This window comes from Cladosporium halotolerans (genome assembly GCF_011745625.1).
Source record: "Cladosporium halotolerans strain TM138-S3 chromosome Unknown Sca7, whole genome shotgun sequence".
Classification (NCBI taxonomy): domain Eukaryota; kingdom Fungi; phylum Ascomycota; class Dothideomycetes; order Cladosporiales; family Cladosporiaceae; genus Cladosporium; species Cladosporium halotolerans.
In genome coordinates this window covers 631,347-658,566 of record NW_027191458.1, presented here as the reverse complement: position 1 = coordinate 658,566, position 27,220 = coordinate 631,347, and the positions used below count along the sequence as shown (strand labels likewise).

General features: G+C 58.2%; 12 protein-coding genes across 12 annotated transcripts; 8 read left to right on the top strand and 4 right to left on the bottom strand.

The window, feature by feature from the left end:
- Positions 1 to 83: 83 nt before the first annotated feature.
- On the bottom strand, positions 84 to 2,654 carry WHR41_02989 (uncharacterized protein; the record flags this gene model as incomplete). The annotated part of the gene is made up of 2 exons (XM_069371595.1): positions 84 to 608; positions 668 to 2,654. The coding sequence occupies 2 exons, from the start codon at positions 2,652 to 2,654 to the stop codon at positions 394 to 396; spliced, it is 2,202 nt and encodes a 733-aa protein (XP_069231385.1). The 3' UTR covers positions 84 to 393.
- A 667-nt stretch (positions 2,655 to 3,321) lies between these two features.
- On the top strand, positions 3,322 to 4,473 carry WHR41_02988 (uncharacterized protein; the record flags this gene model as incomplete). Its single annotated transcript, XM_069371594.1, has 1 exon — positions 3,322 to 4,473. One exon carries the CDS (start codon positions 3,322 to 3,324, stop codon positions 4,471 to 4,473), a length of 1,152 nt encoding a protein of 383 aa, XP_069231386.1.
- A 571-nt stretch (positions 4,474 to 5,044) lies between these two features.
- Positions 5,045 to 7,044, top strand: WHR41_02987 (uncharacterized protein; the record flags this gene model as incomplete). The annotated part of the gene is made up of 2 exons (XM_069371593.1): positions 5,045 to 5,410; positions 5,474 to 7,044. Exons 1-2 carry the CDS (start codon positions 5,233 to 5,235, stop codon positions 7,042 to 7,044), a joined length of 1,749 nt encoding a protein of 582 aa, XP_069231380.1. The 5' UTR covers positions 5,045 to 5,232.
- A 425-nt stretch (positions 7,045 to 7,469) lies between these two features.
- Positions 7,470 to 8,569, top strand: WHR41_02986 (uncharacterized protein; the record flags this gene model as incomplete). The annotated part of the gene is made up of 2 exons (XM_069371592.1): positions 7,470 to 7,532; positions 7,589 to 8,569. The coding sequence occupies 2 exons, from the start codon at positions 7,470 to 7,472 to the stop codon at positions 8,567 to 8,569; spliced, it is 1,044 nt and encodes a 347-aa protein (XP_069231381.1).
- A 2,355-nt stretch (positions 8,570 to 10,924) lies between these two features.
- On the top strand, positions 10,925 to 12,109 carry WHR41_02985 (uncharacterized protein; the record flags this gene model as incomplete). The annotated part of the gene is made up of 1 exon (XM_069371591.1): positions 10,925 to 12,109. One exon carries the CDS (start codon positions 10,925 to 10,927, stop codon positions 12,107 to 12,109), a length of 1,185 nt encoding a protein of 394 aa, XP_069231378.1.
- Positions 12,110 to 12,422: 313 nt separating this feature from the next.
- On the bottom strand, positions 12,423 to 14,534 carry WHR41_02984 (uncharacterized protein; the record flags this gene model as incomplete). The annotated part of the gene is made up of 1 exon (XM_069371590.1): positions 12,423 to 14,534. One exon carries the CDS (start codon positions 14,532 to 14,534, stop codon positions 12,423 to 12,425), a length of 2,112 nt encoding a protein of 703 aa, XP_069231379.1.
- Positions 14,535 to 14,905: 371 nt separating this feature from the next.
- WHR41_02983 (uncharacterized protein) lies at positions 14,906 to 15,865 on the top strand. Its single transcript, XM_069371589.1, has 3 exons — positions 14,906 to 15,194; positions 15,280 to 15,430; positions 15,495 to 15,865. The coding sequence occupies exons 1-3, from the start codon at positions 15,192 to 15,194 to the stop codon at positions 15,566 to 15,568; spliced, it is 228 nt and encodes a 75-aa protein (XP_069231383.1). The 5' UTR covers positions 14,906 to 15,191; the 3' UTR covers positions 15,569 to 15,865.
- Positions 15,739 to 17,341, bottom strand: WHR41_02982 (uncharacterized protein). The gene is made up of 2 exons (XM_069371588.1): positions 16,244 to 17,341; positions 15,739 to 16,160 (listed from the first exon to the last, which is right to left on the bottom strand). Exons 1-2 carry the CDS (start codon positions 17,240 to 17,242, stop codon positions 15,921 to 15,923), a joined length of 1,239 nt encoding a protein of 412 aa, XP_069231384.1. The 5' UTR covers positions 17,243 to 17,341; the 3' UTR covers positions 15,739 to 15,920.
- A 793-nt stretch (positions 17,342 to 18,134) lies between these two features.
- WHR41_02981 (uncharacterized protein) lies at positions 18,135 to 18,665 on the top strand (the record flags this gene model as incomplete). Its single annotated transcript, XM_069371587.1, has 1 exon — positions 18,135 to 18,665. The coding sequence occupies one exon, from the start codon at positions 18,135 to 18,137 to the stop codon at positions 18,663 to 18,665; it is 531 nt and encodes a 176-aa protein (XP_069231382.1).
- Positions 18,666 to 18,860: 195 nt separating this feature from the next.
- On the top strand, positions 18,861 to 20,174 carry WHR41_02980 (uncharacterized protein; the record flags this gene model as incomplete). Its single annotated transcript, XM_069371586.1, has 1 exon — positions 18,861 to 20,174. The coding sequence occupies one exon, from the start codon at positions 18,861 to 18,863 to the stop codon at positions 20,172 to 20,174; it is 1,314 nt and encodes a 437-aa protein (XP_069231432.1).
- Positions 20,175 to 20,402: 228 nt separating this feature from the next.
- Positions 20,403 to 22,132, bottom strand: WHR41_02979 (uncharacterized protein; the record flags this gene model as incomplete). Its single annotated transcript, XM_069371585.1, has 3 exons — positions 21,797 to 22,132; positions 21,166 to 21,741; positions 20,403 to 21,110 (listed from the first exon to the last, which is right to left on the bottom strand). The coding sequence occupies exons 1-3, from the start codon at positions 21,839 to 21,841 to the stop codon at positions 20,403 to 20,405; spliced, it is 1,329 nt and encodes a 442-aa protein (XP_069231527.1). The 5' UTR covers positions 21,842 to 22,132.
- A 231-nt stretch (positions 22,133 to 22,363) lies between these two features.
- Positions 22,364 to 26,878, top strand: WHR41_02978 (uncharacterized protein; the record flags this gene model as incomplete). Its single annotated transcript, XM_069371584.1, has 1 exon — positions 22,364 to 26,878. The coding sequence occupies one exon, from the start codon at positions 22,364 to 22,366 to the stop codon at positions 26,876 to 26,878; it is 4,515 nt and encodes a 1,504-aa protein (XP_069231526.1).
- Between the last annotated feature and the right edge of the window lie 342 nt (positions 26,879 to 27,220).

The window sequence follows — 27,220 nt, the reverse complement described above, 5'->3', positions numbered from 1 at the left end:
AATTGTCTTCATTTCTCTCAAATGCTCGCTCAATCATCATTGTCAAGATGGCTGAAGACATAGTCGAAGAAGGTACGTGATGATGAGCAAGAAGGACGGGTCAACCCGGAATTCGTCGAAGGTGTCAATCAAATGGACAATACATTAAGGCCTCAAATGCCCCTCGCCACAGCCGTAAGGTATCACTGGTGCGCAAAGTACTGTACAAGCCATGCCGGCCCAATTTTGCATAATGATTCAACAACACGATCAGCGAGCCATGACGCTGCATACGCAATTCACGACCGGTCCCGGTCCGAAACTGGATTCCAGACCGCCCAACCACCCATCGTTATCATCATCCCGGCCGAAAAGGAAAGAAACGAGAAACGAGTGCCCGGACGAAAAGGACGATCATTCCAGGATCTCCATCTCACTCAACCGCGTTCGAGCGAACGTATCCTTCCACTCGTCCCACGTGCGCACGAGCTCGTCCATGTACTGCTCGTGGATCTTTTCGACGTACGCGGGATCAGGGTTCTTCATTTGCTGGATGGGGATGGGCTGGCCGACGACGATGTTAACGGGGCGACGGTAGGGCATGAGGCCGACGTCGTAGTTGAAAACACCTGTTATTCCTGTCAGCGGGTCTGTGTATGAATAGGTTGAAAGGGGAGTCTGAACTTACCACGAGCGTGGAACAGAGGCACAGTAAAGCCCGCGAACTTCTTGACGAGCAGCTGCGCCTTGTGCACGTAAGGGTGGCTGTTCGAGTCGAACTGGTCGTACAAATCGTTCTCGCCGAACGCGATCACAGGCACCAGGTCGGCGCCCTGTCGGATCGCGAGCTTGACGAAACCCTTGCGCTTCTTGAGAACGAGCTTGAGCGAGCCCGGCTTGGCGTCGAGGGACTCGCGCGCGCCGCCCACGACGATCGTGATGGCGCGGCCCATGCCCTCGCCGTTGCGGCCGCCCTTGGAGAGAATGTTCTCGCAGCTTTCGCGCGAGACGGACGCGAGGCCCATGCGCAGGGCGTAGTCGCGGTAGAGCGGGATGCGGAAGTTGGAGTCGAGGGTGAGGAGGGTGTTGGTGATGCCCGGGAAGAGTTGGCTGAATCCGAGGGCTTCAGTGGCGAAGGCGGCGAAGGCGCCGTGGGAGATGATGCCGTGCGGGTGGTAGCCGAAGATGTATTTCCGGGTGGGCTCCAGTGGCACCGTTCTGTGAAGTCGGGCGGGGAAATAGGAGGCGAAGAGCGACCAGATGCGGCTGTGTCGCAGCCACTCTGAACGATGGCTAAGTTCACCTGATGTGCCAGCATTTGAGAGCAAAACGTAGATTAGGTAGGGGAGAAGGATCGGCCACAGAAGCGGGATTGTGCACAAGAGGAAGAACAGTGCCAGACCGCCAGCAATGGAGAGTGTGTGAACCAGAACCATCAGGGTTTGTAGACGACGCTGCAGAGGAACGTTCAAAGGAGCCCAGCGAATCGCAGATTGAGACCAGCCGGCGCCAGCACGACGACCCGAGACCAGCTCGCTATTCTGTCTCTGGCGTCTAGGCTTCGCATCCGGCTCGGTAGTGATGTCCTTGTTTTCTCGCTGTTGCAGGCTGGCGTTCTCGAATTGGTCCTTAGCCTGCGCCGTGACGAGGTTTTGTCCAGATTTGCTCCTATACTTCTCCTCAAAAACAATTCCGATTCCGTTGCCGTTTTCAGCAGCATTTGGTTGGTAGCCCTTCTGCCACTCGCGCTGATATTCCATCACGCCGTCGTTCTTCGCCTGCTGGGCCTGCTTGCTGGCGGTCCCATTGAGGGAGCGCGATGAGACGCGCTTGTGAGCTTTCTTCGGGGTTGGCGAGCGAGGAGTGTCATCACTGCCGACGCCGCTGTAGCTTGTAGGCGCGTCGTCCTTGGAAGCAGCGCCGCCATTGATGAGATCTCCATTCTGCTCGTCGACATGCGGAGAAGTGGGCTCCTCGTCTTTCACTGCGTCAGCGTAGCTATGACCATTTTGGACATCTTCGCTAGGAGCGGTAGTCGGTTGAGATTTTTTCTTCGCGTCGACAAGGCTGGATCCATTCTGCTCGTCGACATGCGGAGAAGTGGGCTCCTCATCTTTCACTGCGTCGGCATAGCTGTGGCCATTCTGGGCATCTTCGCCTGGAGTGGCAGTCGACTGCGATTCTTTCTTCGCGTCGCCATAACTGGTCCCGTTCTGCTCGTCGACGTGCGGTGATGTCGGCTCGGTCTCTTTCACGGCACCCGCGTAGCTGTGGCCATTGCTTCCATTCCTCTCCAGCCTACCGACGACATGGCGCAGGGTCGGGCTATTGGGCGGTAGCGACATCTCGTCCTCTTCGATCACCTCGCCAAGCGGCCGAGGCTCCCCATGGTTGCGCGGACCACTGCTCGGCGGCGGCGTCTCCTTAATCGCGGCCTCGTCGAACACGTCGTCGTCATCGTGCTGGAGCGCTTCCTCGGCGGCGTCGGCGTAGCTCTTGGGAGGCAGGTGGTTCTCTTCGCGCACGGCCGGGTCGGCCGGGTCGCTGTTGATGGCCATGGTCGGGCTCACGTAGCCGGGCGGGTTGATGGGGAAGACCTTGCGACGCGGAGTGATGGGGAGGGTGAGGCGCGTGGGTGTGACGGGCGAGCTTGGAGGAGTCAGCCAGTCGGTCATTGCATGTGGGCGACGCGGTATCGGGAGGCGGCGGCGGCGATGGTGCTGGCGCAGAGCATGGCAGGATGAGCGAGACAACGGGCAGACACACCTGTACTGATAGACGGGGTCGGCGGCGATGGGGCAGCAGTCGTGCTACTACAGCTGCAATGGCTGAGCTGGGGGCGGGATCAGCGCAGCATGCACGTTGGGTGGCGCGGCGAGCTGTAACTAGCTCTGTAACCTCCTGTACCAGGCGTTTCTTGCGCTCTGCCGACGCGCATGCAGGCGATGACGTCGCGTGCTTTCACGTGCGGCTGGCCAGGCGGCTGGGAGAGAGTGAGCGTCTGCCACCGGAAGATCGCCCGGAGAGCCGGGCGGCGCCCGTGGGCTCGGGTCTGGCAGCAATTGAGATGGCACGGACGCGACGCGATTGAGCACTTGTCAAATACACACACCAACACACCAGTGTCCTCGCTCTGTCCGGTGGTCAATGTATGGCCGTTCGCGTCTAGCGGCGACGAGACCCTGAGCCGATTATCTCAGCCTCGCACTGCAGGCTGCAGCATGTCCGTCTCGGGCCCTTTTCCACACTGTCAGCAATACAGCACCTAACCACACCTCGGCTCTGCATGGAGGGCAAGGGCAGAGAGTGTACCGTGTTTTGAGCTCCACCTTCAACGCCACCATGCCCAAATCGACGAACCCTCTGATCCGGCGCAAATCCTCTTCGCCGTTTGCGAACGCGCAGCGCAGCAAGCCCGCCTCACGTGGCGCAGACAAAGAACAACGGCTCGAAGACACTGGCTTGGTGGCGACTCTGGCGAGCAGCAGCACGCCCCGAGATGTCATCAGTCTGATGCGACACATCCAGGCGCGCGCCTTCGACGATGTGCCGGAGCGCGCCGCTGGGATGAACAGCGAGCGCATCTCAGAAGTCTTGAGGTTTCGCAAGGCTCTCCCGCCAATCGTGACTCTGGCGCATCTTCACGCGATCAGTCGCAGCAGTACACAGACCGAGAGGGAGCTTGCGAAACTGATCGCAGAAGGCAAGGTGAGGAAGGTGACTGTGCCTGGGAGGGGGAGGGGAGGCGCTGCAGTGGGTGATGGTGTGGTCCTGGTCGAGGAGTGGGTGCGGCACCTCAGAGACGAGGAGGCATTAGACGATGGCGTGAAGCAGAAATATACCTGTCTATTGTCGGCGCATCGCACTTCTCCCACCACACCTGTGAGCTCGCTGTCAGATGCCGAGGAGCGCGACTTGGTCAACGCCGGCTTCCTCACATCTCCCGCGGCGCTTTCTGCGTCACTTGGAGATCTTTTCATGCCACCGGGCTCATCCAACTCTCTTTCGACGGTCTCTTCTGCAGGCTCCAGAGCAGCAACAGGTACTCTGGCAGCCATCGGTGGCGCAGGCGCCGTCCACGACTCTGGTGGAAGCGGCAGCACGCTCGCCACCAGAGACAAGCGGCCCTCCGACTTGATCAGAGGCAAAGAGCGCGAGATGACCTTCGCCCTTCCCGGCACTGGCATTTATCTCAAGCTTCTAGTTGCCGCGCGACAACACCTACTTCACATTCTCAAGTCGATATCACCCCGACATAAAGAGGCAACGATGGAGATCTTGAGGGAGAAGTGGGAAGGCAATACGCCGAACGACCCTATCAATAGGCTAAAGAGGGAGCGTGGAGAGTGGGGTGGTGTTCTACCTGGTAAGACGAAGAGGTGGAAGGAGTTTTATGGCATGAAGTTCGACTGCGTACTAGCAGAGTGCGTGGGAAGTGGATTGGTCGAACTGTTTGACACTGGGGCTGTTGGGTTGGCTGTTAGGGCCAGGTGAACGTGATATCCATGAGATCTAAGTACCATTTCAATTCTTCATCAGTACACCTGCTGTATCCTATTGCATCCTTTTGTCCGTTCGCGCTTGTACTTGCGGATTTTGCTACCGCCTGGTCAACCCCAACCCTAACCCTCCTATCCCTGAGTCGACGGTCAACAACTTTTCGTCGTTGTTACAGGTCGCATGAGAACCGGTCTTTTGGGTTTCGAAATGTTGAAAGGCCTTTTTGTCCCAATTTTATGCCATGTGGTAACATACCTTTGGACATTATGCCAATGATTGACCTTTTCGCGAAGAGATCAATTGTCAAAAACGCTATAATCGAGCAAGCTCAACACGTCGGCCTACAAGTAATGTCCATGCGCAACATAGGTATCTCGCAACATGTCACGGACTCCCTGTCAATCAGTCGAATCGAGGCACCGACATACGGATGATTGGAGACGAAAAGATGTGAATATGCGATCGTCGTGCATTGCCTTTCGTCTGGATGGATGCTCCCACCAGCCGACGCCAACGCAGCGCGGGGCAACATCTCGCAGCGGTCTCCAGAAAAAAGAGTCATGGCTTGACGCAGTGATCTGCCACCAAACAACCCATCTCCAGCACTCCAACCGAGGACCTCGAAGAAGCTCTAATCGAAACTTTCGCCAGAAGAAAGCAACAAATACAACAACGCATTCGCGCATAGAGGCGCAGAGCGAACCGACATCCGCGCGCCTACGCGCACTTTGAGACCCCTCGCGACTATACACAATGCCTCACGCAACCCAGCCCTCGCCGGGCCTGCAGGCCTTCATTCTATGCGGACCTGGTGTTTCGCTGAACACATTCACATCTTCGCCGAAGGATTTGCCCAAAGCGCTCATTCCCATAGCGAATCGCCCTATGGTCTGGTACCCGCTTGACTGGTGCTATCGCATGGGAGTCACAGGTATGCGCACGGAAAGAAGCTCTGAATGGTTGTGACCGAATGCTGATCGCAAGCTCTGAACAGACATCACCTTGATCACACCTCCCGAATCCGCCCCTCCACTTGAATCCGCACTCAAAACCAACCCTGCCCTCACGAGTCTGACCCCGAAACCCGAAGTGCTCTCCCCGGCCGACCTGACACAGACGACTGGTACTGGCGAGTTGCTCCGACTACCCGAGGTGCAGAAAGCGATCACAAGCGACTTCGTTATCCTGCCTTGCGATTTGATCTCGGAGGTCGAGGGTAGCAAGATCGTCCAGCAATGGCTCACTCTCAACCCGTTGACGGTATCGGAGAAGACTGGCCACCACAAGGGCGGTATGGGAGTATTCTATCCTACACAAGGTCTGGAGGGAATTAGCCACAAGAAAGACGAGACGGACTTTATCGCTACGGTGCCGCTCCCACAGCCTCCCGTGCCAGCCCCGAGTGGCTCGCTGAGACCGGACGTCGAGGAACTGGTCACCAGTATGCCGACGGACACATTGAGAGACTTGATTGAGGAGGATAGCAGCAAGAGTCTTAAGATTCGGCAGACTCTGATCGCGCAACATGGCAGGGTCAAGATCAAGACAAAGCACAGGGATGCGCACGTATACATTTTCCCCAAATGGGTCAAAGAGCTCGCTGCGAAGAATGAGAAGTTTGATTCGATATCGGAGGATGTGCTGGGCTGGTGGGCGAAGGCTTCATGGCAGGATGGTCTGGGTTCAAAGCTTGGGCTGGACGACATTCTGGGACAGAAGGCCTCGGACAGCATCCACGAAGACGACATGGCCACAGGAGAGGAGATTGACATCGCCGCCATGTCGTCCACAACTTCCTCCAACCACACACCGCACCCCACTGGCAACCTTCCCGTCTTCGCCAGCAGAGTACGCACCACCGCCACCCCGCCTTCACAGCCAACAAACCCTCCACCTTTCCTCGCCTACGTCCAGCCCTCTCTCCCCTCAACAGTAACCGCCCCTACCACCGCCCACCCTCTCATCCGCCGCATCGACACCTCCGCCGCCCTCCTCAACACCTCCCTCTACCTCGCCAAACAAAACCCCTCCGACAACCCTCTCGCGCAGGAGCACAAAGTGCACCCCTCCGCCAACGTCGGCATGCAAGCCCGCGTCAGCACCGAAGACAGCCTCGTCGCGGAGAACGTCAAGCTCGGCATGCGCTCCAACATCAAGGAGACCATCATCGGGCCCAACTGCGAAATCGGCGCCAACGCCCGCCTGACCCGCTGCCTGCTCATGGACGGCGTCAGCGTCGGCGACGGCGTCCAGCTCACGGGCTGCATCGTCGGCCGCCGCGCGAAGATCGAGGGCATGAAGCCCGCGGAGCCTGCGGCGGCGCCTGCGGAGGGCGCGGCGGAGGGCGAGAAGCCGGCGAAGCAGAAGAAGAAGAAGGGTGGGGATGGCGAGGGCGAGGATGATAGGACGAAGTTGACGGAGTGTGAGGTCGCGCCGGGGTATGTGGTTGAGGTGGGCACGGTTAGCAAGGGCGAGAAGTTGATGGCGTTTGATACGGAGGGGGATATGGACGATTTTGACGACGACGACGATGATCAGGATGATGGGGAGGGAATGGAGCTTTAGATTTCGATTGAGGCATAATCCTACGGGAACATATGTTTAGAATCGTTTAATGAAGACTTCAGAGGTCCCCGTAGCACTACCCTCACCGCCTCAAAGTTCGATAGTCAGATGTGCGACTCTTCGCATGCAACAAGAGTACATCATTCGTCCAAATCTTCGATCCTTGCGTATGTCAGCTGAGTTCATGATCAGAGCTGAGGTGAAATTAAACTCAGCAATTGGACCTCGGATCTGATCAACAAACGATGCTTGCGTGCTACTGCAGGTGGAGTGCGTCCGCGGACCCTGTCCCCGCGTATCTCCGATTAGGATCAAGATATATATCTCATCACCACGCTGCCCTACCTTAAGATCCAGATAGACCGATTTACGCCGTAATAGAAGATAAAAAGCTTGGACCGAATCGTCCAAGACGGACAAATAAAATGCCGTCCCTCCTCGCCAAACGCCTCCCATGGACGAAGGCACCACTGATCATCAACGCACCCGTAAGGGCCGAACCACCCCATCCTGACAACCAATCGACAAAACTAACAATCTTCAGATGGCCAACTCCGCCACCGCCCCCCTCGCCCTAGCCGTCAAGCGCGCCGGCGGCCTCGGCCAAATCGGCTCAACCAACGACCTCGCCGCGCTCGAAACCGAACTGCAAACCCTCTCAACTTCCAGCCAGCTAACCCGGACATCAGACGGCCTCCTACCAATCGGCGTCGGCTTCCTCGCCTTCCTCGCGAACCTCGACCGCGCGGCCGAAATCGTCCGCAAGCACCGCCCCGCCGTCGTCTGGCTCTTCGCGGCCAACGAGCTCGGCGACTACGCCGCTTGGGCTGAGAGGGCGAGGCAGGCGAGCCCCGCGAGCATGGTCTGGGTGCAGGTCGGGAATGTCGCGAGCGCGGTGCGGGTTGCGCGAGAAGCGAGGCCGGACGTGCTGTGTGTGCAGGGCGCGGATGCGGGCGGGCACGGGCTGGCGAGGAGCGCGGGGTTGGTGGCGCTTTTGCCTGAGGTGAGGAGTGCGCTGGAGAGGGAGGGGTTGGGGGATGTGATGCTTGTTGGCGCGGGGGGGATGGCGGATGGGAGGGGTGCGGCGGCGGGGTTGGCGCTGGGGGCGGAAGGGGTTGTGATGGGGACGAGGTTCTTGGGGGCGCGGGAGACGAAGTTGCATCCGGTTTGGAGGGAGGCGGTGCTGGCGGCGAAGGATGGGGGGCAGGAGACTGTGAAGACGATGGTGTTTGATGAGTTGAGGGGGGAGAGTGTTTGGCCGGAGGGGTATGATGGGCGGGGGATTGTTAATGAGAGTTCGGAGGATTTTAGAACGGGGGCGGGAATGGAGCATGTTCGGAAGCAGTTTACGGAGGCTAGTCAGCAGGCGGATGGCGGGTATGGTGTTGGTGGTAAGGGTAGGGCGGCGATGTGGGCGGGTACAGGAGTAGGGTTGGTCACGAAGGAACAGTCTGCGGCTGAAATTGTTGAGGAGGTCCGAGAGGGTATCATCAAAGCTTTGGAAGAGGCCAGGGCGAGGTCGTAGTAAGGTCACGCCTTGGTATAGGTCGTGGCCATGATGATCCAGTGCATTTGAGCCTTGGTATTTGCGAGCTTCGGTGTTTGTGCAATAGGAAAGAGACTAATGACAAGTATGCAAGGAAAGCTTTGTATTGCTATGGGGATAGGCAGGTGCCTTCAAATATAGCATGACGACGTAGGTTAAAAAACATCATATCCGACCACCTCGTTGAGAAACACAGCGAATGCTGATTGCTCCGTGCATTTTTGAAAGCCGATGTTGTTGTGACAGCTACTCTCCGTACCTCCCTGATCAGCAATTTTGACAAGGATGTTCACTGGCTCAGACATGCCTCGCATATGCTTCAACACCGTACATTCGGCTTTCACTTTCCGTTTAATGAACGCTGGTTCGGCATCGGCGTCTTCAGCTTGAAGCTTGCCTCCTCCACCAGAAGCTGCTTCAGGAGTGCCTTCGTGGTCTCGGGGGAAGCTGGAGGAGCTGACGGGGAACCCAGCTGCAGTTTGAAGAATCTGACGAACTCGTCGAAATCTTCCGTAAGACCGTGGATGAGGTGATATTGGAACTGGTCGTCCGAGAGCAGACCTCCTAAGTCTTTGATGTCTTCGGCGCGGAGGCAGAGCTCTTGGAAGTAGTCGATCAAGTAATCATGATCGTAAAGGGAGACTTCTGCTATGGCACCATAAGCGTCGAGAAGTGCCAGCGGACCTTTCCTGTGGTGCTGAGCCTTGACGAGATCGAGTGTTGCCTTGGGGCTGGTAGAATCTGCCAGAAGGCCCCGGAGAGCCGGTTTTATCTGAGCAAGCAGCAACTCGGTCGCAAGTCCAGCACGTCTCAATTGCTTTTCGTACAAATCGACGTCAAGACGGTATTCTTCGATCGATCCAACGACGTTGTTCACCTCTTGAGAGTCCGTCTGAGTACGGTCCTTGATCGAGACGAAGTAGTCTTTGCGTTCGGGCTTAGGGAGCAGCTGTTCTTCGCCGGTAAAGAGAGCCCAGTAACCTTTGGCTCTAGCGAGGGTACGGAACTCCCGCCACCATTGGGTGAAGTTGTCCTGCCCGTTGAGTGGCGTAATACTCAGGCTTGGGTGATTCTTGGTGGTGGAGTCGTTGGTCCCCATGTTGGTGCAGACGTTTGACGACTGGCAGTGCCTTGGTCGTGAGTTTGCAGACTGTGAGGCTCGTGGTCGTGAGTCTCGAGATTGAGAGCGTCTCGGTCGTCAACGTTGATCGAGAGAAAGATGAAGACAGAGATGGGAAGAAAAAGGAGCGCGGCGAGAGAAAGAGGAAACGGCTGATGTACACTAGTCATCGGGAGGAGCCAGGGTGTTTTAAGAGTGGCAGGTGCGCGGCGAGGCTTTCGTACTACCAGGATCGATCTTCTGTGGGCGGCTGAGCGATTGAAAGCACATAGCCTTGAGTGACTTTCCATTCGGTCTCAGCCTGCCACGAAGCCTCTTTCGAAATGTACGGTATGATTAGACAAATTCAGCCTGTGCACTTTGAAGTTCCTCCTAGACAGCACTGGACAGCACTTTCGATGTGAGCTAGCAGGATGTCAATAGCAAAATGGATGGGGCTCGCTTAGGTACTGTACCTTTTGTGTTGCATTGGTAAGGTCTTGATCCTGTCTGGTTCGGCGATCAAGTAATCATGATCCTCCGGTTTCGGCAGCAGCTACTCATCACCGGCGAAGATAACCCAGTAAACCTCACTCGTAGCGAATTTGCGTAATTCGCGCCATCATTTTAGACCTAGGTCATTCTTGTATATCGGATCGTTGTCCTATAGCCGTTGGGCGCCATGTCCTCGAAGACGTTCCGAGGTTGATGAGGTAGTGTTGTGGTTGTGAGCTTGATCGATTGGCGCGATGAGTTTCATGGAACCGTCTTTTTTCGATTCACTTGACACAACCCACTGAGATTTGCCTTATGAACTTCACTTCTTTTCGTATGCAGACCAAAAAAAATACCGACCTCACTCCCACCGCCCATCACGTGCCCTTCCAAGCCACCAGCTCTCACGATCAGCGCAGAAACGGAAGCGCAATGGAAGCCATGGAAGCTTCCCCAGACTCCAATCAGCCCACGCCCGCTCCCCTCCACAACCGCCCGACCCGACCCCAGCCTTGCGCCCAACCTTGCGCACGCCCTCTCGCTCTCCATCTCCATCACCATTGAACGACACCCTCAACGCCCGTGCGCCCGCGCGCACGTCCGCCTCGCAAAACCACCGCCGGCGCGCACTCACAACCAGCACACCCAGCACAGCACAGCACGCCAACCCCGCGCCCACCGGCGCACGCGCGCGCGCACTCCACCTCGCCTCACCCTACCTCAAAAACCAACCTACAAGCATGTACCGCACGACCGACCCGCGCTTCCGCCGGCGCCTCAACGACCTCTCCGCGACGCTCGAGTCCGCCAACGAGTCCGCGCAGTCCGGCCTCTACATCTTCACACAACGCTACATCCGCCCCGCTTTCTCCGCCTGCGGCTCCTGCCTGGGGACGTGCATCGACGCCGCGTGTCCGCAGCGCGAGAGACTGCGGCGAGGCAGGGGAGGAGGAGGGAGGGGCAGGGCGGAGCTGAACTTTGATTTCTACGATGATTGGGAAGAGGAGGAGGAGGGGGGGTTGCTTGGGTGGGGGGAGGATGAGGTTGGGGGGTATGGGACTGTGGCTGTCGAGGAGCAGCCGGCGAGGGGGAGGGGGATGAGTTATGGGCGGCGGAAGAGTGTGCTTGATGGTGGAGGAGGGGAGGGAGGGGGAGGAGGAGGCGGGGCAGGGGGGTTGCTGGGCAGGTTGTTTGGCGCGGGCCGCGCGGTGAGGTATCAGCCTTCGGCGGCGGACTTGCAGGAGCATCCTGGGAAGGGGCGGAGCGGGGAGACGGAGGGGTTGTTGGAGGGGAGGAGTAGTAGGAGACAGCATGGAAGGACGCGGAGTGGGACGGTGGAGAGCAGGGAGACCGCGGATAGTCTGAGTAGCCGTGGGGATATTTTCCCCTCGGACGAGGAGGACGATGCGGTGCCGCTGGATGATGAGTTTGCGATGGTGTTGGAGAGGAGGAATACGCAGTCGGGCCCGGAGACGGAGAGCAGTTCGGGCAAGACGGGGAGCGTGGCGCCGAAGAAGAGGGGGAAGAGGCCATCGGGGGGAAGCAGGGTGTCGAGTCGGCGGACGGTGAGCTCGAGGAGTTCGTTGGGGAGGGATGGAAGGAGCCGGAATAGTAGTGTTGTACAGACGCCGGTGGATGAAGAGCGTCCGAGTGGGATCGAAGACGTTGATCCAAAAGAGGTGGAAGTCCCTACCATGAAGGAACTGACCCAGGAAGAGCGCAAGCTGGCGGAAGAAGAGGAAGCAGAGATTGCGCGCAAACGAGAAGAGGCAAAGCGTGTGGCTGCTGAACGAGGGCTTGCTGAAGCGCAACGAGAAGCCGGCGATGCTGTCCTTGTGAACCAGAGCACCGCCGCGGAACCTGACGAGCATCATGAGAACGAGTCAGATGCTTCGCCAAAAGACGATTTGGGAAATGCGCAATAAAGACAACAGCATGCCGGATATCAAGCGCATTTAAGCCACGGCCTCACTTCACGAAGTTTAATTGCAGCGTTCAAGCACGGCGTTCTGGGTTGGGTTCAAGGGTCACATCGAAGGGAAGCAAAAGAAAGAATTTCCGCAAGTCCAAAAAGGACTGCACATCAAGGTGCAAATGATCTGAATACAGGGGATCAGAGCATCTCGTAGAGAATGCACGGTACGCATGAGTGCTAGACAGTCATCCAATGTACATTCTCCACATCGCAGAATTATGCACGCTGCGTGAAACATCGATCCTTCACGATCGAACCTCACTTCACTTCACCCTCCCCACCCCCTCCCACCCCTTCCCCCTCGCATCCGCCACCCCCCGCTCAAACCCCTCCACCTCCTCGCTCCCAAACAATCTCCAGATCCCCTCGTTGCCCTCAAACCCCGTCCGCGAGCTCCGCCTCGCCTGATCCTTCGCAAAGCTCTGCAAGCCCGCGATCGCCTCCTCCGCGCCCTTCCGCAGCGCGTCGACCTTCGCCTTCGGCAGGGCCTTCGGGTTCTGCTGCTCGGCGGTTTTGAGCGCCGCGGGCAGCGTGCGCAGGGCGTCGAGGGAGAGGTAGGTTTCCTTGAGGTCTGGGGGAGGGGAGGGGAGGGCGGCGAGGGCGGTGGAGAGGGGAGTGAGGGTTTCGGGTGTGGGGGCGGCGAGGAAGTGGAGGGTTGCTGTTGAGAGGGCTGAGGTCGGGGAGGGGGTGGGTTTGTCGTCGGAGAGGTGTTGGAGGAGCACGGAGGTGTCCTTCACGGGCGGCGTGGCGCTGTTCGACAGGCACCAGGCGGTGTCGGCCGCGAGGGAGTGCAGGAGCCAGGCGCGCGGGTCGTCGTTGCCGTGCAGGGCGCGCTCGGCGTTGTAGCCGTGGTCGAAGGCGGCGGCGAAGTCGCGGTTGTCTTTGCTGGCGAGCCAGTGGGCTGTGAGGCGGGGTTCGATGTGGACTGCGTTGGTGTCGAGGGGTGGGTGTCGGAAGAAGCGGGCGTAGCGTCTTTGCTCGAGGGAGAGGAGGCGGCGGGTCAGGCTGAGGCGGAGGTTTTGGCGCAGCTCGTGCAGGTCCAGCATCATGCCTGTTTGGCCGTTGTTGAGCACGTTGGCTTCGCATTCGGCGAGCTTTTGCTCGTAGCGTGTATACATCCCTAAAGCTTGGGTGGTGATGGCGAGAGGGTCGTTGTTCTTGGCTGTGGAGGTTGTGGCTTTGTGTGGGTGTGTGATTGAAAGCTTTGCGAGGAAGGCGTGGCCGATGGTGTCGAATTGGATTTCCTTGACGGAGAGCGAGTCCCAGTGCGTCAAGGCAAGAGTTGCAAGATCTAAACGCATGTAGAGGTAGACAAGAATGACCTTGGCTTCGTGAATGTGTTGGTTGTTTCGAAGGAGCATCTCCGCGATGAACGCGGCTTGCAGCAGAGCGTTCGTCTCGTCGTGTTGTTCCCAGACTTTGACCAGGGCGGAAATAGCTAGGAATATGAGCTGGCAAACGTGTCTGTATCGGAATTGATCGATCAACGCGACAGCTTTGCGGTAGTTCTCTGTGGCGTCAGCCGCGAAGTTGTAGAACGCCGACTTATCGCCACCACCATTCAACAAATTCAAAAACTTGACTTTCGATTCCGCAATCAAAGCATCGAGCCGTTCCGGGGTCCCAAGCTTAGCATCCTCAATCTTCAACCCGGCAAGCGCCTCCTCGTCATTCTGCTTCGGCTCCCTCAACGCATCGTGAACCTGCTTGCTCTCGCCGAACCGTCCTCCCCTAACACCCTCCAGCTCCTCCCTCTTCCCCTGCAACGCAAAAATCTGCCCCGGAACCCTACAATCCAGCCCGCTCACCTCGTCAAACTTCTCAGCCACAGCCTTCTTCGCCAGCATCAACGCCAACCGACCCGACAACTCATCCCCACCGGTGCTCGCAAGCATCTGCGTGACGGCTGCGTGCGCCATGTAGAAGACGCGGTTCTTCGGCGCGAGCGCTTTCAGCTGGATCAGCGCCTGCTGCGCATCTTGAAGTCTGTTGTCGAAGACGGCCCGCGTGAAGCGCAGCGATTGCAAGTCCAGCTTGTAGTTCACGGCCGTCGCCGATTTCGCCGCGTTCTCCCACAGCTTGGCCACTTCGGGGCCCGCGGTGGCGGGCTGCGGGAAGGTGGAAGAGAAGAGGTGCTCGACGACAGCATCTTCGATCAGGCTGATTTCTTGCAGGTCGCGGGTTGGAGGGGAGAGGGCGAGGAGGGCGTCGATTGTCGCTTTTGCTTTGGTGGTTTCGCCGAGCTCGGTTTGGAGTTGGGATTTGGTGGCGAGGAGGTGGATGTCTTTCGGCGTGCGTTTGAGGAGCTCGTCGCATTTTGCGATGCCCTTTTTGGGCTTGTCGCGGTATTCGTCGTAGGTTGGGTATTTGGCCATTTTTTATTTTTTGCGAATGAGTGATCAGGTCCGCAAATGCCTTGTTTCCTTTGCACGCCGTTGTCGTCCAGAAAGAATGTTTTGGCCCCTGACTAAATCATAGAGACGGTTCTAGTCTAGTTATCCCGACGTGTACAGCGCAACAATTCTCCCCGTCGCTCAAAAGTGGTTATATCATTAGCGTATGGTTATATCCAACTCATCTCAAGCCTCGAACTTTCGCCCGCCTTCACACACGCAGCCTGCCCGCCCAACGCCCGCGCAAAGCACCCGTGCTGCCATGTGCGCGACGCCATGCCACAATCTGCCCGGCGCCTGCAGCCAGCACCGGCAGCCGCAAGCCGCGGCCCTAGAAGCTCTGCTGTCCTTCCAGAGACCGACCGAGTGAAGTTCCCAGGGTGCGCTCGCGCTCGAGCAGCTAAGGTACTAGCGAGAGGCCACCTTTAAACTACCCTGCCTGGATCGACCTCACGCGACAACACGACACTTTTACTCAATCGACTCACCCGCACGCCGTGACTCGGAACCGGCACAGTCTGCTGCCTGCGCAACGAGAATCCGCATAAACACCCCAAGTCCCCAATCCAACTCCCGCATCGCATCCAACCAAACCACCAAACAACCAACCCCAAACCCAACAACCAACCAACAGCAACAATGGTAACCCCTCCCTTCCCCAAGAAAAGAAGAAAGGCCTCGTAAAAAGAAACCAAACCCCCCCGCTAACGACTCATCGACAAAACAGGTCCAAACCCCCCAACAGCGCCGCGCAAACGAAGCCTACGCGCGCAGCGAGGCGGCCAAGCGCGGCAAGGCGCAGCCGGACGTCGACCGCCTGCTGGAGAAGAAGAAGGGCGGGAAAGTGCAGAAGGCGCCCGTGAGCAAGATTTGGCTTTGTAAGTTGCTTCGTACATTCCCTGGGGAAGACGGAGCGCGGGGGCTGACTGACGGTGCGGACAGATCTGCTGCTGTTCGTGGTCTGCGGTGGGCTGATTTTCGAGGCGCTGAGGTTGGTGATGGGGTTTTTTGAGTAGGATTCTCTGGAGGGGTAGATTTGGGCATACTGGCGTGGCGTTTTTGGGAGTCTTTGATGTTGGGTTTGAGCAAAAGTGTTCGTTGATTACCGGAAGCAATGGCCGAGAACGGGACATACAAGCTGAGCATGCGACACTGCCGTGGAGCGAGGAGGAAACGAGCGAGGCGATATCGAGACGAAACACAACTCGTTTTTCGCCGCGATGTAGGTTCATACACCAAGCGGGTCTTGCTATCTATACGTGTACACTACTCTCCATGCGTGCCAAATATGACATACTCCCCCAACGATCAAATCCGCTGTAACTTTTGATGAAGCGCATATGCTTCCACATGCCGTACATGTTGTCTCTACCTCTTCATCTTGCGCCTGCGGCCCTCGCTCTGCGCGTTGGCGGGGATGGCGGAGGAGAGCGAGGGCTCGGAGATGGAGACCTCGGGGACGCTGGCGAGGGGCTCGCCGTTGGCTTCCCACGCGACGTGGTCGGCGGTCTGCTTGGAGAGGAAGCGGCCGACGGACTTGTTGTAGAGGTACTTGGGGCCGCGGAAGAGGAAGGTGTCTTGGATGGAGGGCTTGGGGATTTCTTCGGGCTGTGAGGGGGAGGTTTGTTAGCAGCGTGGACGAGTGTGGATGGGTGCGTTGGTTGATTGGTTGATTGGTGGGTTGAACTCACGTCGAGGAGAAACTCGTGCACGTCGCCCTCCTCCGTCTCGTCTTCCAGGAAGACGTTGCCGACGGAGTCGACGATCAGGATCTTGCCGTTCTCCGCCACGGTGCGCTTCTTCGCGCCGACGGGGCCGCTGGTCAGCTCGGCTTCGACGGGCGTGCTGACGCCCTCGTTCTTGGCCTTCTCGACCGCGCGAGAGTTCTTCGCCGCGCCGTTGCTGCCGCTCTTCTTCTTCTCGCGCTCCATCGCGCGCTTCTGCTTCCTGTTCCACTGCATGCTCTCATCGTTGTCGGAGGGAGTCTGCTGGCGGGGAGTCGAGCCATTGGACTGGCCGGCGCCGAGGCCGGGGATGTTGGCGAGGTTGCTGTCGTCGCCCCATGCCATGCGGCGGGCGTGCTTGACGTAGCGCTCGACGAACTCGCGCTGGCGCTTCCAGCCGACGTACAGGGCGCCGTAGTGGGCGCCGCCGCCGATGACGACGAACAGGCCGAGTAAGACACTGCCGAGTCCGGGGCGGAAACGCTCGTAGTAATAACCGGTTCCTCTCCACGCAGGGAAGCCGTTGTGCAGGAAGTGGTCGTAGCGCTGTCTCTCGGCGCCGCGGAGGACGTTGGTGACCAGGCTGAGACGCTCGAAGCGCGCCGAGGCCTGCTTCATGAAGCGGTTGACCTCGCTCTGCGACGGCTGCTTGTTCTTGTGGACGTGGGTGGTGGGCTTCGCGCCGGCCTTGGGCTTGCCCTGCTTGGGCGCATTGTAGGCGGCGATCCAGTTGCTGCGGGCCTTGTCGGGGTGCAGCGAGCGCGACAGCTTGCGGTAGGCCTTGTTGATGTCGTCGTTGCCGGCGGACGGCTTGACGCCGAGGAAGGAGTAGAAGGTGGCATTGGGGCCCTCGGAGGCCTGGACCTCGTCCTTGAGGCGGAAGATCTCGTGGTCCTCCTTGGACCAGGCGGCGGCGAGGGCGGCCAGGCAGGCGAGCAGCAGGGCTGCCCGAAGGAGGAGATTCATTGCTGGCGGGCGGAGGAGAGCGGGCAGGGAGGCGGCCGGTGGTGGGCTGCTTGGGCGCTGCGTCTGCGTCTGCTGGCACGTTGCAGCATTATTTTGGCGGCGGTGCCAGCGAGGCCAGCTCTCCCCTGCGGGCGATTGGGCGGATTAGGCTCGCTTGGGCGGGCGCTTCGTGGCACGCTACGCGCGTGAAACGGTGGGGAGCTGCGGCGAAGCTCGATGCGGTTTCGCAGTAATAAGACAGCTGTCGAGCCCGCACCGCCCGCATACCGCTGGCTTTTTTCTGCTTCACCGGCGAGGCGCCGCGTGCGTGCCGTCGTCCTTTTCTTCACCTCCTCTACACCTCACTCCGCCGTCCGCAGGCTGCACGCGGCCTCCTCCACCCCCTGCCAGCGCCGGCCAAGCAGCAGCAGCACGCCCGCCCGGCAGTAAGGCTGAGGCTGAGGCTAGCCACAAGGGGATCTCGGGATCGCGCGCGCGGGCCAGCCAACGGCGCATCCCTGGCCCCATTGAGAGGATCCGCGCATTCCCTGGCCACAAGCCTCGCGTGCGGCGTCAGCAACACCAAAAACCCAAAAACGCCATCCTCCCACACGTCCGCCCCTTTCGCGCCCACCACGAACAGGCTCCTTCCCCTCCGGACGCTATACCACGCCGCAGCTATCCCCGCCGCGCATCCACTCGCTCGCTCAGCGCCCCTGCCCGCTCCACGTCCTGTACGTACCCGCGCCTGCTGTGCCACACGGCGGCCCTCTGGCTTTGCGCCGGACGGCAGCGCCTCCAGCACGTGAAACTGGCGCCGTGTCGAAGACTGACCCCTATCCCAGGCACACAACCGCCATAATAAGGTAGACACGCCACCGCGCAACACCGCTCGCTTCACTCCCTGCAGACGATGGCTCCCATGAACATCCCCTACGAGGCCCTGACCAGCCGGCTCAACCTGCAGGGCCGCTTCGACAGCGTGCGCTCGCAGGGCATCGGCAGCCGCTTTGCCAACCTCAAGCCGCTCAGCGAGTTCTTCGACCTCAAGCGCCTGTCCAAGCCGCAGAACTTCGGCGAGGTCCAGACCCGCGTCAACTACAACCTGTCCTACTTCAGCAGCAACTATGCCGTCGTCTTCGTCATGCTCAGCATCTACAGCCTGCTGACCAACCTGCTCATGCTGTTCGTCATCATCTTCGTTGCCGGCGGCATGTTCGGTATCAGCAAGCTGCAGGGCGCCGACCTCGACGTGGGATTCGCGCGCGCGACTTCTTCCCAGCTCTACACCGGTCTCCTGGTCATCGCTGTTCCCTTGGGCATTTGGTCTTCTCCGATCAGCACCGTTCTGTGGCTGATCGGTGCATCTGGCGTCAGCATTCTCGGGCATGCTGCGCTCATGGATAAAGATGTAGCAGCATCTTTCTCTGAGGAAGCGGTCTAGGTGAGTTTGGAGAGAATTTCTTGAAAGTCCAAATCAACCACTGACAACCACAGGTGGTCGGCCGCGCCCTCTTCGCCCTATGATACGGGAAGACCACCCGGAGTGACCCTTGGAGGCGGTGGGCGAAGATCGCTGAGACCGCAAGAGTGGGAGCTTCGTGAGGCTGCTCGTCATTACGGCGAGCGCTTTGAAGAAATGGAGAGTGACGAAGATGACGGACAAGGCGTTTATTTGGATCCCAACGGATACCCCTACAGGGACGCTCGCCAGCGCGGTTTCGCCGGCGACGAATTGTATTTTACCGGTTACGACACGGGGCAGCATCGGCGCGAAAGTTATCCTAATGCATATTACGGCGAAGGGGAGTCGGAGGAGGACGCATACTACCAGGGAGGAAGATCAGCATACAGAGGGAGGGAGGAAGCACTGGCGCAGTCGGCTTACGAGCGGATCGCAAAGGCCAGGGCCTCGGGACAGACGAACATCAATCTGTCGGTGGATGAGATGGAGGCGCTCGAGCGCAGGAGAGGATTCCAGCAGCCGGCGCCCGTACACCCACCGCCTCTGCAGATTGCCTCTCCTCCCGCGACCCCGGTCAAGACGTCCAAGGGCAAGAGCAGCAGCCGCAACAACAGCTCCGCCAGCCTCTCCAGCACGAAGGGGAAGAAGAAGAGCAGCAGCCTCTTCGGCGGCGGCGGCGGCGGCCCATCAACCCCGCCCTCGAAATCAAAGTCGAAATCAAAGTCCAGCCGCAAAATGTCCGTCTCCTCCGACCAACCACCACCCTTCTCCCCCGGCCCTCCACCACCGCAGAACTACATCGTCGCCGGCCCCAACGGCTACCCAATCTACGCCCCCGGCATGCCCTACTACCCACCACCCAGCCCCGAACTCTCCCGCGCCCACCCACCCACAACCCGCGACCGCTCCCGCTCAACCTCAAAACACACCCGCCGCGGCTCCACGCCCCCCGAGCCCGTCTACGCCCCCCACCAGCAGCCCCAATACTCCCCCCGCTTCTACCACGGCCCCGGCCCCAGCGGCCGCCCGGGCTCCTCCAGCTCCTCCCGCTCCTACCACGACGACCAGGACTGGTACCCGCCTCCCACCCCGCCTCAGGCCGCCGGCCGCTCGCGCGCCGCTTCCAACGCCATGCCGCCCTCGCCTGCCGCGCCGGGGCGCCGCAGCCTCGGCTCGCCAGCGGAGATCAATTTCGCCGCGCTGCGCCGCGTGCCGCCGGGGAGCTCGCCGCTGGCGTGGGGGGATTCGTCCGCTTTCGCTGGCGCTGCCGGGAGGATGAAGGGGAGTGGGTTGAGGGAGGAGGTTGGGGAGGAGAGCGAGGAGGAGAGCAGTGGGGGTGGGGAGAGCAGTGAGGATCAGGGGGTGCAGGTTTTGCCGGAGGCGGGGAGGTATGTTGGTGGCGGTGGAGGTGGGATTGGGAGGACGGTTAGTAAAGGGGCGTCGGCGGGAGCTGGAGTGGAGGTGAAGAGGAGGAAGGCGAGGAGGTAGATCTGACAGAGGGTGGTGTATGCTATGCTATGCTGTGCTATGCTTGTGCGACAGTTCTCCGTGTCCGTTTTCATCTCTCGTCTCATCCTATGCTTTTGCAAATTCCGCCTGTGCACGCAAAACACCTCTCGTCCTCGCGCTCGTCCCAAATCGCCCGTCTCCTCCGCCCATCCAACCACCCCAAAAATCCATCCTCCAATCCACTCCCAGCACAACCCCTCCCAGAAATCAGCTCTCAAACCCCCTCCAAACCCCCTCCAGCCTCCCCCTAACCCCCTTACCGACACACATCCCCGCATCCAGCTCCGCGACCCCATCAACCTCCCTCTCCTCCGCGCTCGAGCACAGACTCAGCGCCGCCAGCCCCAAGTAGCTGTGGTACAGGTCCGCCCAGCGGTCGCCGGGGAACTTGCTGAAGCCGCCCATGATGGGGTGCTGCGTGCTCGCGAGCAGGTACGCGCGGAGCGAGGGGGTGTCGTGGAGCGGTTGCGAGAGCAGGGCCAGCGAGGCGCCGGCCCAGAAGGCGTAGCAGGTGTCTGCGGGCTTGGAGGGGCGGCCGGAGAGGCCGGTTGGTTGGGCGGAGGAGGGGTGGGAGGGGCAGATGGCGAGGTTGGGGACGGAGCCGGTCCACATGGTGGATTTGTCGGGGGATTGGTGCAGGTCTGCTGGGGCGGGTTGCTGGATTGAGGGCGTGGGGGGAGGGGGTGGGAGGTTGAGGGCGAGGGGAGGGGGGGTTTCGGGGTCTGTGAAGTCGGTTTGCAGGCTGAGGAGCCAGCGGACGGCGGCGGAGGGGCGCGAGGGGGCGTGGTTTGCGCGGGCGGTGGAGAGGTGCCCGGCTTCGAGGCGGTTGAGGAAGGCGAGCGAGCCGAGCGAGCAGAAGGTGTAGCCTGCTTGGGGCTCGTGGAAGGGCGCGTCGGCGATGCCGCCGTCGAAGGACTGGTGGGGGTGTTAGCTGGGTTGGAGGGTGGAGGGAGGGGGATGGGAGGCGTACTTCTGATAGTCGGATGCAGTTGACGTAGGTGTCGATGTTGATGTCGGGTATCGACTCGCTGTTGATGATGATGGGGCCGGGTTCGGTTGCTCCTCGCAGAATGTATCTGATGCCGGTGGCGCAGTAGCCCAGTCTGGGGTCTCTGCCGCCTTCTTGTTTGCCTTCTACGAGGGTCTCGCCGAACGAGCCGTCGTCTCTTTGCATCTTGTAAACCCAGCGTAGAGTTTCTCGCCTGTGCACGCGCTTGAGGTCGTCTCCGAGGATAAGGAGTGAGGTTAGAGCGAAGTAGGTGGCAGGGATGTTTGCTGGATCCCATTTCGCATTCTCGCTATTCGCACGCTCGCCAAAATCTGTGCCGGGCCACATTCGAAAACCACCACCTGGATGCTGGCAGAAGTAAACCCAGTCGATCCATTCTTGCCTCTCCTTTGGTGATGTTGAGGTGTTGATGATGTCGAGCAGGTCGCAGGCGGAGAGAATAAAGTAGGCGAGGTACATGCGGTTTGAGTCGTTTGATGTATACATGCTGGGTAAGAGAGTTTTCAAACATCTTAGCCAGTATTTCACATGCCGTGCCTGGTTTTGTTTAGTGAGGTGATCCGGAGCAGGCGGAAGCTTTTTCAAATGATACCTTTTCCAGACGAGGCGTCTGTGGGGTATTGTCGGCGACCGTCATCTTGCTGTAAGTGTCGTGCCTACGTGTGCTGGCACGAGATCCTGTCTTGTTCGTCGTTGTATCTTTGCCCCACGTTTATGCTTCTGATGCCCCATCGGAGTCGTTTTAGAATTGCGAAGTACCGTAGTGGCGTAAAGTGGATACCCGCCACGAGCTTAGGCTGATGTAGGATTGGCACGGGTCGCTTCTTTGCAGTTTAGTATATGACAAGAACTCGGAAGTCATGATCGATCATTGCGGCTTACGGCGTGACGTCTTTGATTTTCGATCCGGTCAGCCTTAATGCCGTACCGTAATTGAGGTGTGGATGTCGACAGCACGTGTCTCCTTGCCGCCTAAGGTTCGCAGCGGGGCGGTAGCGAGCCTTCCCGCAGCCGCTGCACGGTGGCGGTTGCCTGCCTTATCTTATCGCTCGCCTCGGCCTGACGTCTTCCTTCAGTCGCAAATCAAACCTATCTTCACCTCTCTCGCTTTCGCTGACCCCCACCTTGGTTCTCTGAGGAGCAGGTCTCCATCTCCATCATGGCGCCAACGAATACACGTGCTGTTGCAAGTGTGATATCCACCCAGGTCGTCACCCAGGACGAGAAATCCATCCTCGTGGAGGCCGGTGGCTTTACGCCTATGCGATGGTTCCTGGAGCGAGGCGCTCACCATTACCAAGATGCGGAAAAGGACGGAGAGGAACATCATCAACCGCCGAGGAAGCGCGCGAGGATCAGCAGACCTCCGAAATTGCAACCTTCCGTACAATCACCATCCAATACCATTCCACTCTCGCGCGTAACGATAGACCTGCACTTTCCTGAGACACTGGCAATGAAGACTCCTCGACAAGAGATGCTCGATGAATTCTTGAATTTTACGGAAGTAGATGAAGTGCCGGTTGTCGTGTATGGCATCAGTGAGGACGAGCTAGGTGTTCGAATGCGACTTTCACATCCGGATAAGAAAGGCGCTGTCCTCAAAGCTGACCTAGGTCACATTCCGTCGAATGTTTTGAGCGCTTTGCAGGCTATTACAGTATCGCACCGTCAAAGAGCCACCTCGTCAGCTACCGCCTTGAAAGACTACCCGGCCTCGACGACGCAGTGCATCTTGAAACGATCAAATGGGGAGTTCTACAATGTGGTGCGGTTAGAGGCATCAATAGCATGGAGGGATGGAGCATCCGCTTTCCCAGCTGGTGTCCCCGTTGGCAAAGCTCGGGTCTATCCTGATTACGATTTGAAAGCTCGCCTCTTTCCGGACACTTCGAGGAAAGAGATGGACCAAAGCGAGCCATGGACACCTCGGGACTTCTACGACAACGTACACGTCCCGGATCGGAAGGAACATGCTGATCTTGGAGACGTGCTGGAAAGCCAGCTGTATCCATTTCAAGAGCGAGCCGTCAAATGGATGCTGAAGCGTGAAGGTGTAAACGTCGTAGACGGAGGTGTTATCACTGCTGCAACAGATGACCTGGAAGAATTCAGTCCTGTAAATTATGAAGAGGTCCAGGATGCTGATGGAAGAACATGCTATGTTAATCATCTTCAGGCGACAATTTCACGTCACAAACCCGAGTCTAGGAACTATCGCATGTCTGGAGGTCTTTTAGCAGAGGAAATGGGCCTGGGGAAGACAGTTGAGCTGATGGCTCTAATTTCTCTTCATCGGCGGCACGATCTACCAGCTGGTCGGATCTTTGACGCAATGTCAGAAACAGACGTCCTCCCTTCCAAAGCGACCTTGATTGTCACACCAAACTCAATTCTACCTCAATGGCGCTCGGAACTTGCAAGACACGCTCCACGGTTGAAGGTCATGCATTACGAAGGCATCCCGCCTGCGACGAAGAAGATGGATGAGGGAAAAATCCTCGAAGATTTGACCAAGAATCATGATGTGATCCTCACCACATACCAAGTGCTGGCTCGTGAGGTTCACTTCGCGGAGGATCCGCCTGAACGCAGTCGGCGTCGAGAGCGTAAATTCGAACGCAAACGCAGCCCGCTTGTACAAGTGCAATTCTGGAGGGTTGTCATGGACGAGGCTCAGATGATCGAGACAAGCGTCACCGCAGCTGCGAAGGTTGCTCGTCGGCTTCCTAGGATGCACTCCTGGGCTGTATCTGGAACACCGCTACGCAAGGATGCACAGGACTTGCATGGACTTCTCATTTTCTTGAGATTCAAGCCTCTCGATGACGATGTTCGTCTTTGGAGCCATCTGGTCACCAATCATAGACACATATTTCGGGACTTGTTTGGCGCCATAGCCTTGAGGCATACCAAAAGTCACATACGAGATGAGTTGCATTTACCACCACAAAAACGAGTCGTCATCACCATGCCTTTCACAGCTGTCGAACACCAACACTACAATAACATCTTCTCGGAAATGTGCGAAGAGCTTGGACTGCAACCTGATGGGTCACCGAACGATGGCTACTGGGATCCAGATAATCCCGGTACTGTTGATGGAATGCGCAAATGGCTGATCAGGCTCAGACAGACCTGTCTACACCCGCAAGTTGGAGGGAGGAACCGTAGAGCTCTTGGTCGCGGTCAAGGACAGGCGCCGCTGCGAACAGTCTCAGAAGTTTTGGAAGCCATGATAGATCAGAATGAGACGGCCACAAGGATAGAAGAGCGTGCTGCACTGCAAACCCAGTTGCAGAGGGCTCACGTCCTAGGTAACAATCGCGACGATCAACACCGCAGCGAGAAAGCTTTGGAAATCTACAAAGCTGCCATGGAGAAGAGCAATACTATGGTCACAGAAGCTCGTCAACGCCTGGAAGCCGCGAAAGCCGAACATGATACGTCGGGGCATTCATCAGTCAGCGATTCCGACGAGTCCTCTGCAGAGTCAACGCCACTTCTCGGTAGCTTGCGGAATAGTCTTCGCACCGCTTTGGAGTTGCAACACGTGTGCCTCTTTTTCGCGGCCACTGCGTACTACCAAATCAAAGTCAATGAAACGCTCACAAAACCAGACTCTGAGGAGTTTCGAAGGCTTGAGGAGCAGGAAGTTGATCTCTACGAGCGGGCAAAATTAGTTCGTCGTGAGATCTTGCGGGACGCTTCTCGCAAGGCAGAGGGTCTTATGAGGAAAATGAAAGACCTCGCGAGCAGCAAGAGGTATACGATCATACCGGAAATCAACGACCTCAAAGATCGTGGTGGAATTGAGAACAGAAGGATCATTGAGAAGAGTGATGATCTTTTCGATGTCATACGCGAACAAGGGCCCATCATCGTCCAATGGCGAGCTAAAATGGCTGAATTTCTGTTGAAGCCACTGGTCGATGAAGATGAGGACGGCAACGAGATCACTGGCGAGGAATATGAGCAATCGACAAAACAGCAGGATGAGTTGTACGTCTACTTCGATGCTTATAAGGCCGTGCAAGCCGATCTCAACACTTTCATCACCGGACAAGACGCTGCGCTTATCGATTATGAAGTGAGGACGTCCATTCGATTGGCGAAGAGAACACTAGACCCAGAGGACGTTGACGAGCTGCTAGCACCATGCAATGCGCCTGAAAAGATTCTTGAGCTTTTCGAAATTCGCAACAAGTTTCGGTCTCGCAAAGAAGAGGTTGGCTCAGTCCGCGGCCTTATTCAAGAGTCTCGCGCCCTTGAGAGTTCAATGCAGTGGCAGAACAGCACTACTAGAGCCGAAACAGAGGCGATGATTCTCCAGCAGCATATCAAAGCACTTCAAGCAGTATTCAACAGCTACACCAAGGCGTTGGAAGGTCTGGAGAAGGAAGTTGACCTCTTTCGGTCTACTCAAAACCAGCGTCTAGAGTTTTATAGACAGCTGCAAGAAGTATCCGACGCTGTCGCGCCGTACAAGGAACAGCTTGATGAGCAACTTGACCTGCAGGCGCTTGAGTTGATCATGGCAAAGGAAGAACAGCAGAACACATCTTTGTCGCAGCTTAAGACGAAGCACCGATTCCTCATGCATCTACGAGATGAGACGGGGTCACAAGGTCCGCGGATTTGTGTGATCTGCCAGTGTACTTTCGAGAACGGCGTTCTCACAGTCTGTGGACACCAGTACTGCAAAGAGTGTATTGGGCATTGGTGGCGAGCACACCGCACTTGTCCGGTCTGCAAAAGGGGCTTGGCTCTCGTTGACTTTCACAACATCACGTACAAGCCGCAAGAGCTCCGTGCGAAAGAGGAGACAAGCGGTACGTCTAGTTCTCCTGGGCGCGACCGCACCGCGAGCAACAACGAATCACCTGCCGGATCGTCTGCTATCTACTCCGAGGTCGACAGCAAGCTCATGGACGAAGTCAAAGCCATCGACTTGCCCGCCAGCTTCGGCACCAAGATCGACACCCTAGGCCGCCACCTCCTCTGGATCCGCGAAAACGACCCCGGCGCAAAAGCAATCGTCTTCTCGCAGTACCGCGACTTCCTCGACGTCCTCGGCCGCGCCTTCACAACCTACAAAATCGGCTACAGCCGCCTCGGCCGCGCCGGCGCCGTCGAGAAGTTCCGCCACGACCCCAGCATCGACTGCCTGCTCCTCGACGCGAAGACCGACTCCTCCGGTCTGACGCTCGTCAACGCCACGCACGTCTTTGTCTGCGAGCCCCTCATCCAGACCGCCGTCGAACTCCAGGCCGTCGCGCGCGTTCATCGAATTGGCCAGACGCGCCAGACGACCGTTTGGATGTACCTTATCAATGACACTGTTGAGGAGAGCATCTACGAGATCTCCGTCGCCCGCCGCTTGGCTCATGTGCAGTCCCGTCAGCGCGGCGCGAAGTCGCGGAGCGCGACGCCGGGGCCGCTGGGGGAGATGGCGATTGAGGCGGCGGATACGGAGGAGATGCAGAGTGCGCCGATCCAGAAGTTGCTTATGGGCGGGAAGGCGGGGGGTGAGCTGGTGGGCAAGGATGATCTGTGGGGTTGTCTGTTTGGCAAGGCTGGGAAGAGTTCTGTCAAGCTTGATGAGGAGACGGAGAGTGATCTAGCGAGGAATTTGAGGGGGCATGCTGCTGAGATGAGAAGGATGGAAGGTTGATGGTGGATAGGTGCGCCTGTGTGGCTCGCTATGTTGGGTGCTAATGAGAGATGTACTGGCTCATGTGCGGAGAGGCACACTATATGATCATATAATAAGCAGAGAAGAAGACTAAATTCCCACGACCTAAACCGGTACATTTACAATTCGCCAGATATATATCCACGGTGCGCATCTTGGAGACCACGAGAGGCCGGAGAAATCGGAAGGCTTGCAGTTACGCGAGCGAGCTAGCGCATGCTTGCAGGAGGCCGGTGCACGAGACGAATCTCAGCCTCACGACGAAGGCGAAGTGGCGAAATGCGTGGGCATCACTTTCTCTCAACGAGGACGCGTTCGTGC